The 15,699-nt window shown below is 38.7% G+C and overlaps 1 protein-coding gene across 5 annotated transcripts in view; it reads left to right on the plus strand.

Moving 5' to 3' along the window:
• BRWD1 (bromodomain and WD repeat domain containing 1) overlaps positions 1-15,699 on the plus strand; it is a 117,851-nt gene that overhangs the window by 63,284 nt on the left and 38,868 nt on the right. For 4 of the 5 annotated variants that reach the window (XM_048866571.2, XM_048866550.2, XM_048866540.2 and 1 more), the window contains 4 exons: positions 1,953-2,014; positions 7,406-7,561; positions 7,862-7,982; positions 14,859-14,984. In XM_048866571.2, coding sequence (XP_048722528.2) covers positions 1,953-2,014; positions 7,406-7,561; positions 7,862-7,982; positions 14,859-14,984 — 465 coding nt within the window. The remainder of the gene's footprint in view (positions 1-1,952; positions 2,015-7,405; positions 7,562-7,861; positions 7,983-14,858; positions 14,985-15,699) is intronic. The other variant, XR_012670133.1, reaches the window with a different exon arrangement.

Consider the following 15,699-nt stretch of genomic DNA (forward strand, 5'->3'; position numbering starts at 1 on the left):
AGATTAGTAGCCAGTAGTATCAACCAATGTATAATGCACAAATAATTAGTGGGGCCTCACAACAGCACCATAATTTGACATATGGTTAGTGTACCCTTCAATCCATTAAAGATGCCAGAGCACAGAATGCAGGGTCCATGATATCCATCGGCACCATAGATCTGCAATTACCTATATTTCTTTATGGGCCTTTTAAACCCTGCTTTCCCCTGACCCCCAGTTCATTTGAAATACCGCTTACTTGCAAAAGGCTAATAGCAGAGGAGAAATGCACTTGTTGAATTTTGTTCCCTTGTGTTTGCAGGGCCTCAGTCATACTTGGTTAAATCCAATTTTGTAGACTGGACAGTCAGTCACCAAAGCTAGTAGCTTTGACATTGTCCCTTAAATTATAAGTGTTCTTTGATAGGTGGTTGTGTTGAGCCTTTCTTCCCCTTCATGCTTGAATCCAGACAGTGCTGAGTTTAAAATAAAAATTCATAAAGTAAATACCACCCCAATAACCAAACCAGCATATAGTATTCATAAATATCACAGGTTAGTTCCATATTATTCACATAGATGTAAAACAGGTGAAAGTTCTATAAGTAGACCATGCTTTTCCCAAAGGCTGGTCTAAACAGTTTTCATACCAATTTAACTGTATTGTTTTACTGGCATTGGTTTTTAAACCAATATAATTCTGATATATAAAGAGCTTATACTGAAATACGTTATATTGATAAATGTACTTGTGCACTGGTGTAATTGTATCCATACTAGGGGTTTCTAAACCAATATAATTAAATTGATACAAAAACTGAGTAAGCAAGCCCTAAGAAGTCTATAGTTTCTATGGTTGCAAAGTAAACCTTCAAACAGCAAACGGAGTGCAAACTGAACAGTGATGTCTGCTTGAGTTTGCAGACAGCTTAAAATAATTCTGAGAAGTGTAGATTGCCCTGATCAGCTAAATAGGTATTGGTTACAACACCTAACTATAGTAATTTAAATATCAACATCGTTAGTTATTTCATTGCTACTCAAAGCATAAAAAAATCTATACAATCTGCAGGAATTTAAATCAGTCTCTCATATTCAATTATCAAGTGAATATACTATTAGATGTGAACCAGACTAACTATTGCTTCCTCTTTTTCTCCCTTTTGCCTCCAATCCTATCACTTTTTCTTCTTTTCCCTTTACTTTGTACCTATTAGCATGCTGCTCCCCATGACCGCAACAGTCTTTGTGCTCCACCAAACACCCCATTTCTTGGTCTACCTTCCTCCAAATCCCTCTGTATTTCCATTTCTTAAAACAATCCTCCTCCATTGTCAGGAATATTTGCACTGTCCTTCTCGTGTACTAGTACATTGATCTTATTTGTTGTCTTATTTAGACTGTAAACTCTTTATAGCAGCACATATATGATCTGTTTGTAAAGTGCTGTGTGAATTTATGGTGCTATGTAAATGTTTTAGAAGTAGCTAAACTGATTGCTGTTGGCTTTGCTGAGTCAGAATTTTGACTATCCAGCAGAGCTGTTGCAAATTTTCCTTCAAACCTTCCAATATTTCCTGGCTGCTTGCTTCTATTTACTTTAAATACATTGTGAAATTTTCTGACATAAGCTTCAGACTGGTGAGTGCTTTTGACTGACTTTGTTTGAAATGTTCTTGGTCTGTAAGTTAGACACATTTTCTTTCTGTTCCCATTGATATAGTAGGAGATCAGTTAAGCATTGCCTGGAGTAGGAGCGCTATTGTAATTTTAAGCTTTTAAACCAAACTATGTTTGCAGTAGCTTTGCCTCTAAGAGGGCTTGGTTTGCTCTGTCCTTCCTATATATTTGTACTGCAAATTTCATTATGCTTAAAATCAAAGGAAAGATTCCTTACATTTGTTTGGAGAGAAACACTTATATATGAACATAATTTAACTTTTTTGTTAATTTCCTTGTTGTTTAAACAGATGGGACAACGGTGAAATTGAAAAGCTTAGCCCATGGGACATGGAGCCTATTCCTGATAATGGTATGTGAAAAAGCATTAAAAGCCTTTCATCCCCTTGTCTATCTCCAAAATATTTGTTTCATGCAAGTGGTAATACTAGTCTTGATATTTTCTTATATGGCCCCTGTTACCATAGTACCTGAGCATAGTCTTATTTTATTATTGTAGGACACTATCATTTTTCATATACTTTTAAGGGTGGAATTGATATAATGGCACAGGTATTCTATTACGGTTAAGGGTCTGATCATTTCCATTAAAACTGGTTTTGAGAGGAGGAAAGTGGAAGGAGGAAATTTGTTTTCACTTTAAAATCTCCGAATCTGGATATTAGGCTAGTTTTAGACTATTCCATGTCTTTTTCCATAAGTTTTTTTATTTATTTTTCCCCCCCATTAAATGGCTGAAGTATGTTGATCACAAACTTAAGTACTCCTATAGGTCAAAATGTGTATTCTATTTTAAAAACAAATAGGGGACAAGTGGAACCAGTCATGAGGCATAGAATCCTGTGGCTGTGTCAGTTTTCTGCAAAGGAACCTTTGTAACTTTTGTTGTAATTCAGAGGTTCCATGGCCAGAAAGGACCATTGTGATGATCTAGTCTGACCTCCTCCATAACATAGGACATAGAATTTCCCCAGAATAGTTCCTAGAACGTATCCTTTAGAAAAACATCCAATTATGATTTTAAAATGATGAATGATGGTAAATCCACCACAACTCGTAGTAAATTGTTCCAGTGGTTAATTGCTCTGCATCAGAGCCCTGTTTTCTTCCTGCTTTCTTATTTGTGTGTTGAACTAATTAAGGTTGACATTTTAAAAATTCTCAACTTCTTGGCTTGTGCCAAGATTCCTACATTAATCGTAACCACACAACTCAGGCTGATTATCAAATATAATGAAATATGCACTCTATGTGCAGTCAGCAAAACTTTATAATAAATGACTAAGGTATATCTAAGGTTACTACTAGAATCAAAATACGCTTTAATGGTCATCATTCCAGTGGTCCATCTAATCCAGCATCCTGTCACTGTCATTTGTAAGTATTAGATGCTTCAGAGGGAAAGTTAATGAAACCTTGAAGAGGGCAGTCATGCAATAGCCACCCCAAAGGGAATTTTCTTCCCAGTTCCTTGAGTTAGGAATTGCCTTCCTTTCCAAGCTAACTGAAATTTTTTTATTCCTATCTAGTGTAGTTGTGGATGTTCTCAGCTGACTAATCCTTTTTCGAAGTTAGCTAAACTCTTGGCCTCAGTGATATCTTGTGATAAGTTCCACATGTTTGCTCTGTAATAAGAGCACTTGATTTACCTTCACTATACTGTTCATTATTTTGTATACTCCTCTGTAAACTAAGTAGTCTGTATGTTTTCAAAAGCTCTTCTGTGGTTAATTTTTACATGCTTCTAATTGGTCACCTGTCCATGACCCACCTTTTTTGCAGAACAGCTTCTGTCCTTATTTGTCCATCGCTAATGGGTTTATGTCCTCCACCTGTGGTATTCAGAGGTAGTCCATTTTTTCTGGAGGCTCTGGAACTAAATACCTTACTCTGGATCAGGACAACAGATTTTTGTCTCTGGCAACAGAAAAAGTTGGTGGTTCAGTTTCTCCCAGTTTTGTTTTATAACTTCAATTTCTATACGTTTTCATGCAGTAGCAACACATAGTCTCTCTTCCTTATCCTCCCCTGGATTGGATATTTGACAGCATTGTGGCTTCAGCTGCCTGGATCTGCTGCTCGAGTACATTCCCCTCAGGCAGTAGCAGAGCTGTCCTACAATCATGGGGCTAAATTTAAGTGGCGAGTCTCATGTGAGACAACCATACACAGACTCTATATATGCCCTGCCTGTTCACAACACTAAGAGTCTTAAGAGATGGCTGGTAGTGGTCACAGAATGACTTAGATTGCAAGTTGCCCATGTTATCCATGAGTGTACAGACACTAATCAATGCCTTATCCAGGGCAACAGATCCATTCATGACTAGCCAGCTGTGGCAAAGGGTTTACAGTCACCAGTTCTAAATCAAGAACATTTTGGACCCAGTGTTGAAAATATGTTCACCCAAGAGTCAAGACAGGTTTGGTAATGGTCATGAGTAACCATTTATCTCTAATGGCTTTGGATTGCTGGTGTCATGCATCAGTGTTGTGCCCTGAGTGGAATTTCTTAAAATGAGCCTTCAGAAATTCCTTGAGAGATCATGGAAGTATGCACCTGGTACAGTGGAAAAATTAGATGCCATTCTGATCACATCCAAATGTCCCTTTCTCAGCAGCTAAATACAGACCTTCTGAAAGCCAACCCAAATTCCACTCTATACCCTTGCATACTCAATATGGAAGCAAGCCTCATAGGTTGGGGAACAAAGTCCCAGCTCTGAGTACCTAACATTTTAGTTCACATAACCAGCTCTGTCTAACACAAACATAAACATTGGCCATATGGGATTGGACCAGTGGGTCCATTGAATGCAGTATCCTGTCTGACAGTAGCTAGTACCAGGTGTGTCAGAAGAAGGTTCAAGAAATCCTACAGTGGGCAGTTATGGTGGTCACAGGGGAAGCTTCCTCCTACTTCCGGTTAGAGGTTGCTTGTGATGGAAGTATGATCGTTGGACTTGATGGAAAGTCAAGGAATCTCGATTGCACTGGGTGAAAAGACCAGTCCTCTGCAAACAGGGACTCTTTCATCTGAACCTGGACCAACTACAGTTGAGTCTGGGCATTGGAAGAAAATCAGTGGGGATTCTTCATTAGCCTTGTTGATGCATTTTGGTATCAGACAGAACTCAATCAAGAAACTTTACTCACTGGTCTGGTAAAATTGTTTCTGTGAGAGGGGAAATAGTAAGTTATTTTCTGGGCTGGAACAGACTTTTTTCTATATTTGTACAGTGCCCAGCATGATGGGGCCCTGGCCTCTGGATGCTGCTGTAATACAAAGTAGCAGTGTCTCCACTACATTAGAATTTCTCCACAGTGGTTGATTGGAGTCCTATGACCAAGCACCATAGCAAATCAGGTATCAGCCTAGTGGTGGTTTTAGGCAATCACAGTAGGCTGTCCATCTGAGTCTCATCAGGGGTCAGGTTTAATTGGAGTGACAAATTAAACTGTCTTGTGGCTGACCTTTCTAGTTGCCATTACCTCAGAAAGTTGCTGTGGACAAGATGTTAAAATCCTGCATGGTATGCTAGACATCTGGAAACTTTATGGAGAAGGAATCAAGGTTTTCTTTACAAGGTCCCTAAAGGCATTGGGGGGAGGAAGGGGAAATTGTATGAAACACATATAAAGAAAATTTGGAAAGTAGATTTCCATTCTTCTGTAGAGGCATCCTTTGGTAGGAAGGTGCTGCTGGGTTGGTTCCCAAATAATTATTTAAATTACAAATCTGTGGCTTTGTGGGCATGTTTCCATTTCTACCTATTATTCTACTTAAAACTCTGCTGCTTTCTTTCCCCCTCTTACGTTGTTCAATGCATGCTATTTCGCATTAGTGATGAATGAGGAAAGAAGCTGTGCTGCAGAATATGAAATTTAATAACTTTCTGCTAGTAGCTTCTCTCCTCATTCATGCTACCCTGGTAGTCTGATGAAAAGCAGAATATAATTTGTAACATTTAATTTTTTTTTCTCTGAAGGGAGAATGAGACACAATTACACTAAGTTTAATATATTAGGTTTGTCTTCATGCTAATAATCGGTTGCCTGGAGTATTTCTGCAGTTTTGGAAGAATTCTTCCAGTGGCCTGAGCTGGAGGGCTAGGCTCAGTCTTGGAGCCTCCAGCAGCAACATTGAGCCACCTCCCATTTCCACTGATGGGGGCATTAACCAATTAGTGATCAGTGAATGAGAGAAGCTACTAGCAAAAATAAAACAAAAAACCCAAAACCCTAGAATTCCTTTAGAGCAGGGGTGGGCAAACTTTTTGGGTCAAGGGCCACATCTGGGTATGGAAATTGTATGGCGGGCCATGAATGTTCACAAAATTGGGTGTTTGGGTGCAGGAGGGGGGTGAGGGCTCCAGTTGGGGTGTGTGGGTTCTGGTGTGTGGCCGGAAATGAGGAGTTCAGGGTGCAGGAGGGGGCTCAGGGCAGGGGGCTAGGCAGGGGTGGGGGTGAGGGCTCTGGTTGGGAGTGTGGGATGGGGATGAGGGTTTTGGGGTGCAGGAGGGAGCTCCAGGCTGGGACTGAGGAGTTTGAAGGGCGGGAGGGTGATAATGGCTGGGGCAGGGGGTTGGGGCGCAGGAGGGGATCAGGGGTGCAGGCTCTGGGTGGCACTTACCTCAAGCAGCTCCCAGAAACAGTGGCTTTTTCCCCCACCCCCCGCTCCTATGTGGAGGTGCTGCCCCTGCACACTGCCCCATCTGCAGGTGCTGCCCCTGCAGCTCCCATTGACCACAGTTCCTGGCCAATGGAAGCTGTGGGGGCGGCTCTTGGGGGGGGGGGGGAGGAGGCAGTGTGTGGAGCTCCCTGGCTGCCCCTACACATAGGAGCTGGAGGAGGGACATGCCGCTGGTTCCAGGAGCCGCGTGGAGCCACAGCATCCACGTAGCGGGGCAAGCCCCTGACCCCACTCCCCGGCTGGAGTGGAGCAAGCCCCAGACTGTGCTCCCTGGTGGGAGATCGAGGGCCAGATTAAAACATCTGAAGGGCCGGATGCAGCCCCGGTCCATAGTTTGCCCACCCCTTCTTTAGAGATAGGAACTAGGTACAGTATTTCAGGTGATATGCTATTGAGATATATAGCATAATACTCAGTATTTTTCATGCTATTCTTTAGGCATACTAACATCTGTTAGCTTTTTTGATCTCTGCTGCACTGCGAGCAGACTTGGTACTTGTCCTTTGAGTGGTCACTTAAAACAGGTTTCATTGTAGAACACAACATAATTGAAAGGAACTGCTAGTTTTTCTGTTTTTCCATGGAACATATGGTATTACCCTGCATATCGTGAGTTCTTTATACGCTCAGTTACCCTTACTGTGCTAAGAAAAATAGTGTAGCTGCACTAGGACTACCAACGGTGTAAGGTGTAGTGTAATCAAAAATACTAACATCTTTTGCTAGTGGACATGTGCTTATCAGGCCTAAATTTAAACAGACAGTCTGTAAATGCAAACATTGTTAACAGCTACTTATATACAGTTTCCTTCGTTAAAAACAAAATTGGCCATTCGTACATTAACCTTTCTTTGTTGCAGATGAGTTTTTAGAATACTCTGCCATCTAAAGACATTTTGTGTTCCTAAACATCAAACTCCCCATCTTATGAGATTAGGCAAGATTTTACATAGTGTCAAACTTGGCAAGCATATAGCTTATTAAATTCTCATTTATTCTTTTGTTTGTGTTCTTTCTTCTCTCACCTCCCCATTTACTATAAAACTGTAGTTGATCAACCTGAGGAATTAGGAGCTAGTCTTTCTGTAACTTCGGAAGAAATGGAGAAGCTACTATACAAACCCCAAGAGGGAGAATGGGGGAAAAGATCTCGAGATGAAGTATGTGAGCAGATTATCAGTGGCATTGATCAGCTTCTGAATCTTGGTGAGAACACAGAAAATTAGGCAGTTCTTTGCTCTCATAGCAGTAAACTTTTATAAATTGGTATCTGAGACATAGTGCTGATCCTTTTTTAAAGATTTATGATAAAGTACTGTAGTTTTGTGTGCAACCTGGTATACAACCTTTATCACAAATCTATATTCAGGTTCATAGGTTTATACATAACCTGTTTTGTTAATCGTGGTTATAGTAGAACAGTGTGAATGCTTGTATGAAAATCCATATGTATACAGGCTTTGAATTTGTTAGCTCAACTAACTGAAATATTACTATTTTTGACAGACATTTCAGCAGCTTTTGCTGGTCCAGTTGATCTGAGTACATATCCAAAGTACTGTACAGTGATAGCTTATCCAACGGATCTTTGCACTATTCGGATGAGACTAATCAACCGGTTTTACAGGTTAGTCTACTTTAGCAGTAGAAAAGAGGAAAACTATATTATCTTCACTAAGTTTCCATCAAGTTAAGTGACCTACAAAGATCTAAACATTTTTTGGACAACGCACCAAAAAGGCAAAATGTTCTGTTTGAAAACACTGAAAATGAATAGCACTATATGAATGCAAAGCTACTAATATTTTATAAGTTATCTGAAAAGTGATTAGTTCTGTAATATTAAAAAAACTAAGATACTAGTTCCTTGTTTTCTCTTCTAGTGATATCACAATTATAAACATTGGTTTAAATTATTTATAAACAAAATTAGTTGAGCTATTTTTGAATAAACGAGCATGAAAACTGCACGTCTGTTTTTTAAGACTAGCAGTCAGGCAATGTAAACTGAATTTCTGAAGTGCCACGCTTGCCATAGATTTGAGGTAAATTTTCTGAAAATGGGACTTAGGCATTTTAGTGACTTAGGAGTCTGAATCTCGTCTTCTCAAACCCTTCTGAAAATGAGACTTGGGTACCTAAGTCGCATAGGTGTATTTGACAATGTTAAGAGTGTTTTAGTTATGATACATGGGGCTTGGTTTTCAGAGATGCTGAACGCCTGCAGTGCCCATTGACTTTAATGGGAGTTGTACGTGCCCAACACTCCTGAAAATCTGGCCCCTATTATCTTTGCATTTTAGTTTCCTCATCTGTAAAATGGTGATAAAACTCACCTTTTGTGAAGTGCTTTGAGATTTGTGGATAAAGTGGTAAATATATGTTTGCCAATTATTATAATTTGGTTAATAAATAGCTATAAGGATTTGGTTAGGAAGTGGTAAAATTAAGCCCTGTACGTGGCCATGCAGCACATCACCTCCATTTGCTTATAACTTGAGTCCTCAGTTTCTTCAAACTTGCAGAGGACCTTTACTCAGTAATGCTTCTTCTCAGGTCGTGATGATAAGGATAGATGGCAGGTGGGGAAGAACCCAGTTGGAAATGGTTATGTTTTAGGACATTGTGGTAGAGAGGTCATATTTTAACAATATTTATTTGTTTTCTTTTCGTTTCCTTTTCTGCTGGTGTGTGGCTTTTTGTTTTTTGGTGGGGGTTCTCTTTTTGGAATAGCACTCCTTCTTCCTTTAGAGGTGACTAAGATAACAAAATACATGAGTTTTCTGTATGCTGCATTCTCAGTACTCTGATATCAAGAGAGTCATCAGGTCTGTGTGGCTCAAAATAGAATTTGATACAATATACAGTACCAATTAAGTAACAGGGTTTTTATCATTTTCAGATGGGTCACATTGTTTTAAAATAATATATGGGCTTGAAAGCTTATGAACCTCCAAAGGAACTCAGGCCAAATGCAGTAGTGTCTATGCAAGTGAGATTTCAGAACCTGGGGGTGCCAGAATGCTTATTCTGAGCCATCAATATTTTGGATAGCTGGAAAAAAAACCTGCCATTGTGGATATTACCTTGGAAGTAGTTGGTTTTGAGGACTAACTCGTAGGAGCCTGGCGGACACAAACTTCATATACAAATTAACTAATTTTAATGTAGTTTTATCTTCATTTGTATTTTTTTTTCAACTTAACTGACTCATGAAAGCATTCCACTCAATGTATGAATGTGTAGTCTGATAGTTGTGGAGAAATATGAAAGTATTTGCACTTTGGTCAGGAATATGCTATATCCCCAATGCTTGACTAGCATTAACATGAATCTCAAAATTGAAGGGGTGGGAGGAAAAAAAAGATTACTGTGTGATGTAGAAAGGGGTACTTATAAATTGTTGGACGCTAAGTAATTTTGTTTTCAAAATTACTAAAAACATTTAGTTTAGAGAAACAAGAAATGGGAGGCCAGCTCCTGCTGTTTCTTTTACTGCCAACTCAGGAGTGTGGGTTCCACTATTGACTCTCAGGGATTCTTCTACATTGCTTAGGGGATAGCAAGCAAACATTTAAGCCCAAGCAAAGTAATCAGTTATTAACCAGGGCTATTTCATTATTAAAGAAAGGAAAAGAAAATAGCACATATGACTGAACACAAATGATAAACTGGTTATTTCTATTACAATCTCTTCTGTATGGCTCTCTATGGAGAGTTTTTGACAGAGATTATGCCCCTGATAGTGAACACCTGTGAAGTGTGCTTTTCTCTTGGTAAGTTAAGACCAAAGTATATTATTTCCCAAAATTATTGTGAATCCATTTTTTAGTATATCCTTAGATAATGAAGAATGTTTATAGATGGACAAAAGTATTTTGTTTCAGGGAATGTGGACCTGTTAATAAATAACCAGCCAATTTATATTTGATAAAGTAAGCAATCTTAAAAACATCTTATGAAGCCCAAGAACATATTTAAATCAGTTACTTAGAAGAAGCCATTTAAAGAGCTGTCTTGTGACAGGCCAGTTAAGCAATATTAAAAATCTAAAATCCAATTAAATCCCCCTTTTTTCTGTTTACCAGTGTTTAACCTGTCTCTTCTCATGAATACATAGTCTAATCACTTGATTAACAGGAGAAACTGTTAGTATTTTAAGTTACAATAGCATTTTAGTGTTCCAGGAAATGATTACAGGAGTTTTAAATCTAATCCCTTGGCGGTGACTTTAACTTTCTCTCACCAATCCATGTTGAAGTCTTGGGGTGGTTTCCTCTTGAGTCTTCTCTTTTTTTTCCTTCTTTCTTGTAGAGGTGGACAGGATGAGTTATGGAGTGTTTGCTGTTTAAGGAGCATATCAGGGACTGAGAGTGCTCACTTTAGAATCTGAAACCCTTTTTCTTACTTGTGTGAAATTATAAGAAAATACCTCATTCATTCATGCTTGCTTAGATTCAGGTCGGTTGCTCTCTCCCTTTCATTGGCTTCAGGCCTTTGGTTTTGGTTTAGGTGGTACTTTGAGCTCCTGAATATGCAATATTTCTTTATTGCCTTTGTTCTTCTTGTGGCAGGAAAGATCCAGAAAATTCTTAGTTTTAATATTCTTTTTATTCAGTCCATTTTCTTTTTTTTTTTTCCTTTTCATTAGTTTGACAGGAAATGAAATTCTGTTTTCAAATAATCAGTCTTGTTCTTAATATAAGAGTTTTTAATTCTCAGAACAGCTTTTTAAAGTTATCTAACTCTTAAAAAGTCTTTAGCCTAAGTTGTTGACTCTACATGGCAATTTTTCGAACAATGATTTTTTTTCTCTTGTGTTGGGTGAGGGTTTGCTTGTCCGCTGTCAGTAATCAATTAATTCCCCATTGATCTAAATATTCTATGCTTAAATGGCTTCTTGCATTAGTAATTAGTCTAATCTCATGTCCTTGCTATATTTGTATATAAAACATCTTACTATTCATACTGCAATGTAGTTGCTGAGCCGACTAGAGGGGATGCCATTTTAGATTTGGTTTTGGTGAGTAGTGAGGACTTCATAGAAGAAATGGTTGTAGGGGATAATCTTGGTTCAAGTGATCATGAGCTAATTCAGTTTTAACTGAACGGAAGGATTAACAAAAATAAATCTGCAACTAGGGTTTTTTATTTCAAAAGGGCTGACTTTCAAAAATTAAGGAAATTAGTTAGGGAAGTGGATTGGACTGAAGAACTTATGGATCTAAAGGCAGAGGAGGCCTGGGATTATTTTAAATCAAAGCTGCAGAAGCTATCGGAAGCCTGCATCCCAAGAAAGGGGAAAAAATTCATAGGCAGGAGTTGTAGACCAAGCTGGATGAGCAAGCATCTCAGAGGGGTGATTAAGAAAAAGCAGAAAGCATACAGGGAGTGGAAGATGGGAGGGATCAGCAAGGAAAGCTGCCTTGTTGAGGTCAGAACATGAGACCGGCTAAAAGTCAAGTCAAGTAGAGTTGGACCTTGCAAAGGGAATTAAAACCAATAGTAAAAGGGTCTATAGCCAAATAAATAAGAAGAAAACAAAGAAAGAAGAAGTGGGACCACTAAACACTGAGGATGGAGTGGAGGTCAAGGATAATCTAGGCATGGCCCAATAGCTAAACAAATACTTTGCCTCAGTCTTTAATAAGGCTAAAGAGGATCTTAGGGATAATGGTAGCATGACAAATGGGAATGAGGATATGGAGGTAGATATTACCATATCTGAGGTAGAAGCGAAACTCAAACAGCTTAATGGGACTAAATCGGGGGGCCCAGATAATCTTCATCCAAGAATATTAAAGGAATTGGCACCCAAAATTGCAAGCCCATTAGCAAGAATTTTTAATGAATCTGTAAACTCAGGGGTTGTACCGTATGATTGGAGAATTGCTAACATGGTTCCTATTTTTAAGAAAGGGGAAAAAGTGATCTGGGTAACTATAGGCCTGTTAGTATGACATCTGTAATATGCAAGGTCTTGGAAAAAATTTTGAAGGCGAAAGTAGTTAAGGACAATGAAGTCAATGGTAAATGGGACAAAATACAACATGGTTTTACAAAAGGTAGATCGTGCCAAACCAACCTGATCTCCTTCTTTGAGAAAGTAACAGATTTTTTAGACAAAGGAAACACAGTGGATCTAATTTACCTAGATTTCGATTAGGCGTTTGATACCATGCCACATGGGGAATTATTAGTTAAATTGGAAAAGATGGGGATCAATATGAAAATTGAAAGGTGGATAAGGAATTGGTTAAAGGGGAGACTACAACAGGTCCTACTGAAAGGTGAACTGTCAGGCTGGAGGGAGGTTACCAGTGGAGTTCCTCAAGGATCGGTTTTGGGACCAATCTTATTTAATCTTTTTATTACTGACCTCGGCACAAAAAGTGGGAGTGTGCTAATAAAGTTCGCGGATGATACAAAGCTGGGAGGTATTGCCAATTTAGAGGAGGACAGGGATATCATACAGGAGGATCTGGATGATCTTGTAAACTGGAGTAATAGTAATAAGATGAAATTTAATAGTGAGAAGTGTAAGGTCATGCATTTAGGGATTAATAACAAGAATTTTAGTTATAAGCTGGGGACGCATCAATTAGAAGTAACGGAGGAGAAGGATCTTGGAGTATTGGTTGATCATAGGATGACTGTGAGCCGCCAATGTGATATGGCTGTGAAAAAAGCTAATGCGGTCTTGGGATGCATCAGGCGAGGTATTTCCAGTAGGAATAAGGTTTTAGTACTTTATACAAGGCACTGGTGAGACCTCACCTGGAATACTGTGTGCAGTTCTGGTCTCCCATGTTTAAGAAGGATGAATTCAAACTGGAACAGGTACAGAGAAGGGAAACTAGGATGATCCGAGGAATGGAAAACTTGTCTTATGAAAGGATACTCAAGGAGCTTGGCTTGTTTAGCCTAACTAAAAGAAGGTTGAGGGGAGATATGATTGCTCTCTCTAAATATATTAGAGGGATAAATACCGGAGAGGGAGAGGAATTATTTAAGTTCAGTACCAATGTGGACACAAGAACAAATGGATGTAAACTGGTCTCCAGGAAGTTTAGACTTGAAATTAGACGAAGGTTTCTAACCATCAGAGGAGTGAAGTTTTGGAATAGCCTTCCAAGGGAAGCAGTGGGGGCAAAAGTTCTATCTGGCTTTAAGATTAAACTCCTTAAGTTTATGGATGAGATGGTACGATGGGATAACATGGTTTTGGTAATTAAATATTCATGGTAAATAGGCCTAATGACCTGTGATGGGATGTTAGATGGGGTGGGATCTGAGTTACCCACAAAAGAATTTTCTGTAATAGCTGGCTGGTGAATCTTGCCCATATGCTCAGGGTTTAGCTGATCGCCATATTTGGGGTTGGGAAGGAATTTTCCTCCAGGGCAGATTGGAAGAGGCCCTGGAGGTTTTTTGCCTTCCTCTGCAGCGTGGGGCACGGGTCACTTGCTGGAGGATTCTCTGCTCCTTGAAGTCTTTAAACCATGATTTGAGGACTTCAGTAGCTCAGACATAGGTGAGAGGTTTTTTGCAGGAGTGGGTGGGTGAGATTCTGTGGCCTGCGTTGTGCAGGAGGTCAGACTAGATGATCATAATGGTCCCTTCTGACATTTGTATCTATGATATCAGGCAGTTATTATATGAAGGTGTGAATTTTTGATACAAAATAGTTGGAAAAATACATTAAAAGAAGCTTATACCATCTTAAGCATTTGAGAAACAGCAAAGGTTTTCAACTTTAAGTGGAAACATGAGTTGGAAGTAAGCAGTGTCTTGTGTAAAACGTTTTCCCCTGTAAATGTTATCCAAGTCTGAAGAACGAAGACAAAATAAATCCATTTCAATAAGGATATTTCTAGAAATCTTTTGTGGGTTTAAAATGAGATTTTTCTTTGAAAAGTGTGGGGTTAGGTTTTTTTCGGGGGGAGGGAGGGGAGAAGAGATGGAATTAGGCTCACTTTACCTCTGGATTTGTTTCTCTAATAATCCAACCATACAGTCTGTTCATAATCAGGTTTCTTCCTAAAAGTATTTACATGGTTTGTCTACTTGATGTTTGCTTATCCTTGGGAGATTGAAGCAGAAACCTTCTGGAATTTCTTTGATCAGCTTTAACATTTTGTAGCATAATTAGCTAAACATGTATATTATGTTTTCAATAATCCTGGCAGTAACATTCTTTTAACTATACCTTAATATTCAGTAGAGGTGCAAACAAGTTGGTAACTACTTAAACTATTTTATCATTTTTGAAGTCTCTCTCTCCTCCCCCCTACAGCTGCCACTTCTCTGGCTAACCCTGAATATTTTATGCTGTTTTCCATATGAATTGTTTTAAATGAGATTAAGGTGGGGTTCTATACTATAGGATTGCCAGTTTAGTATACTAGACCTAATAGGGACAGATATTTACTGAGTTATTTTTCTTTTCTTCACTCCTTCTTTTTAGTATTAAAAAATGTTAATTTGTTTTACAATCTTAAAGGAGGATCTCTGCATTGGTGTGGGAAGTCAGGTGCATTGAAAGTAATGCCAGCACCTTCAATGAACCTAAGAGTGCTATTGCTCGGTCTGCTAAGAAGATCACTAAACAGCTGTTAAAGTTCATCGAGTAAGTCCTATTTCAGTCTGAATATAATTGTATACATATTTAATTTACCTGGGTTGGAGATAGCACTTGAATTTCTCAATTTTGGCTTACTCCGTATTTTTTTTGCAAAGAATATTTGAAGCCTTCAGAAACTTTCACGTTCTAAACATTTCCTGAACTATTTATCAAACTAACTTTGAAGCATCTTGAGATGTCTAGTAAAGGGACATTTTTAGCACTCCTATTTAATCAGCATTTATTAATATTCGAGATTTGAGAAAGGTCATTCTATAGAACTTACTTATAGCTGCAAGCAAAGGGTACTGCTCATTCCCACACACCATCTGAATATAGTTTCATTAGGCATTTAGAGGTAAGTCAGTTTTACTGTTTGTCACACACAAGTATTCTCTACTCTTTTAATCTACCTGATCTGGTGTATTTGAGATTTTATATTATTTTTCACACTATAGAAAACCTGTAGGGTCTCCTGTTTTATCTAGACTAGAATTAAAGACCTCATCCAAAGGCTAATCAACAAACTAGTGCTTGTTAAACCATCTAGCATGGAGATGTTCCAATCACAACAAGTTACCATTTGTCCTACTGAAGACGTTAATCTTAAAATGCTTTAGCTGACCTGAGAAATTGTTAAACATGTACTACATTCTTTCCTAAATAGAGAATTCAGAACGTTTTATATCCCTTCCTTTCTCAACCATTACCACCTGCTTTT

Source organism: Caretta caretta, chromosome 1 (genome assembly GCF_965140235.1).
Source record: "Caretta caretta isolate rCarCar2 chromosome 1, rCarCar1.hap1, whole genome shotgun sequence".
Taxonomy (NCBI): domain Eukaryota; kingdom Metazoa; phylum Chordata; order Testudines; family Cheloniidae; genus Caretta; species Caretta caretta.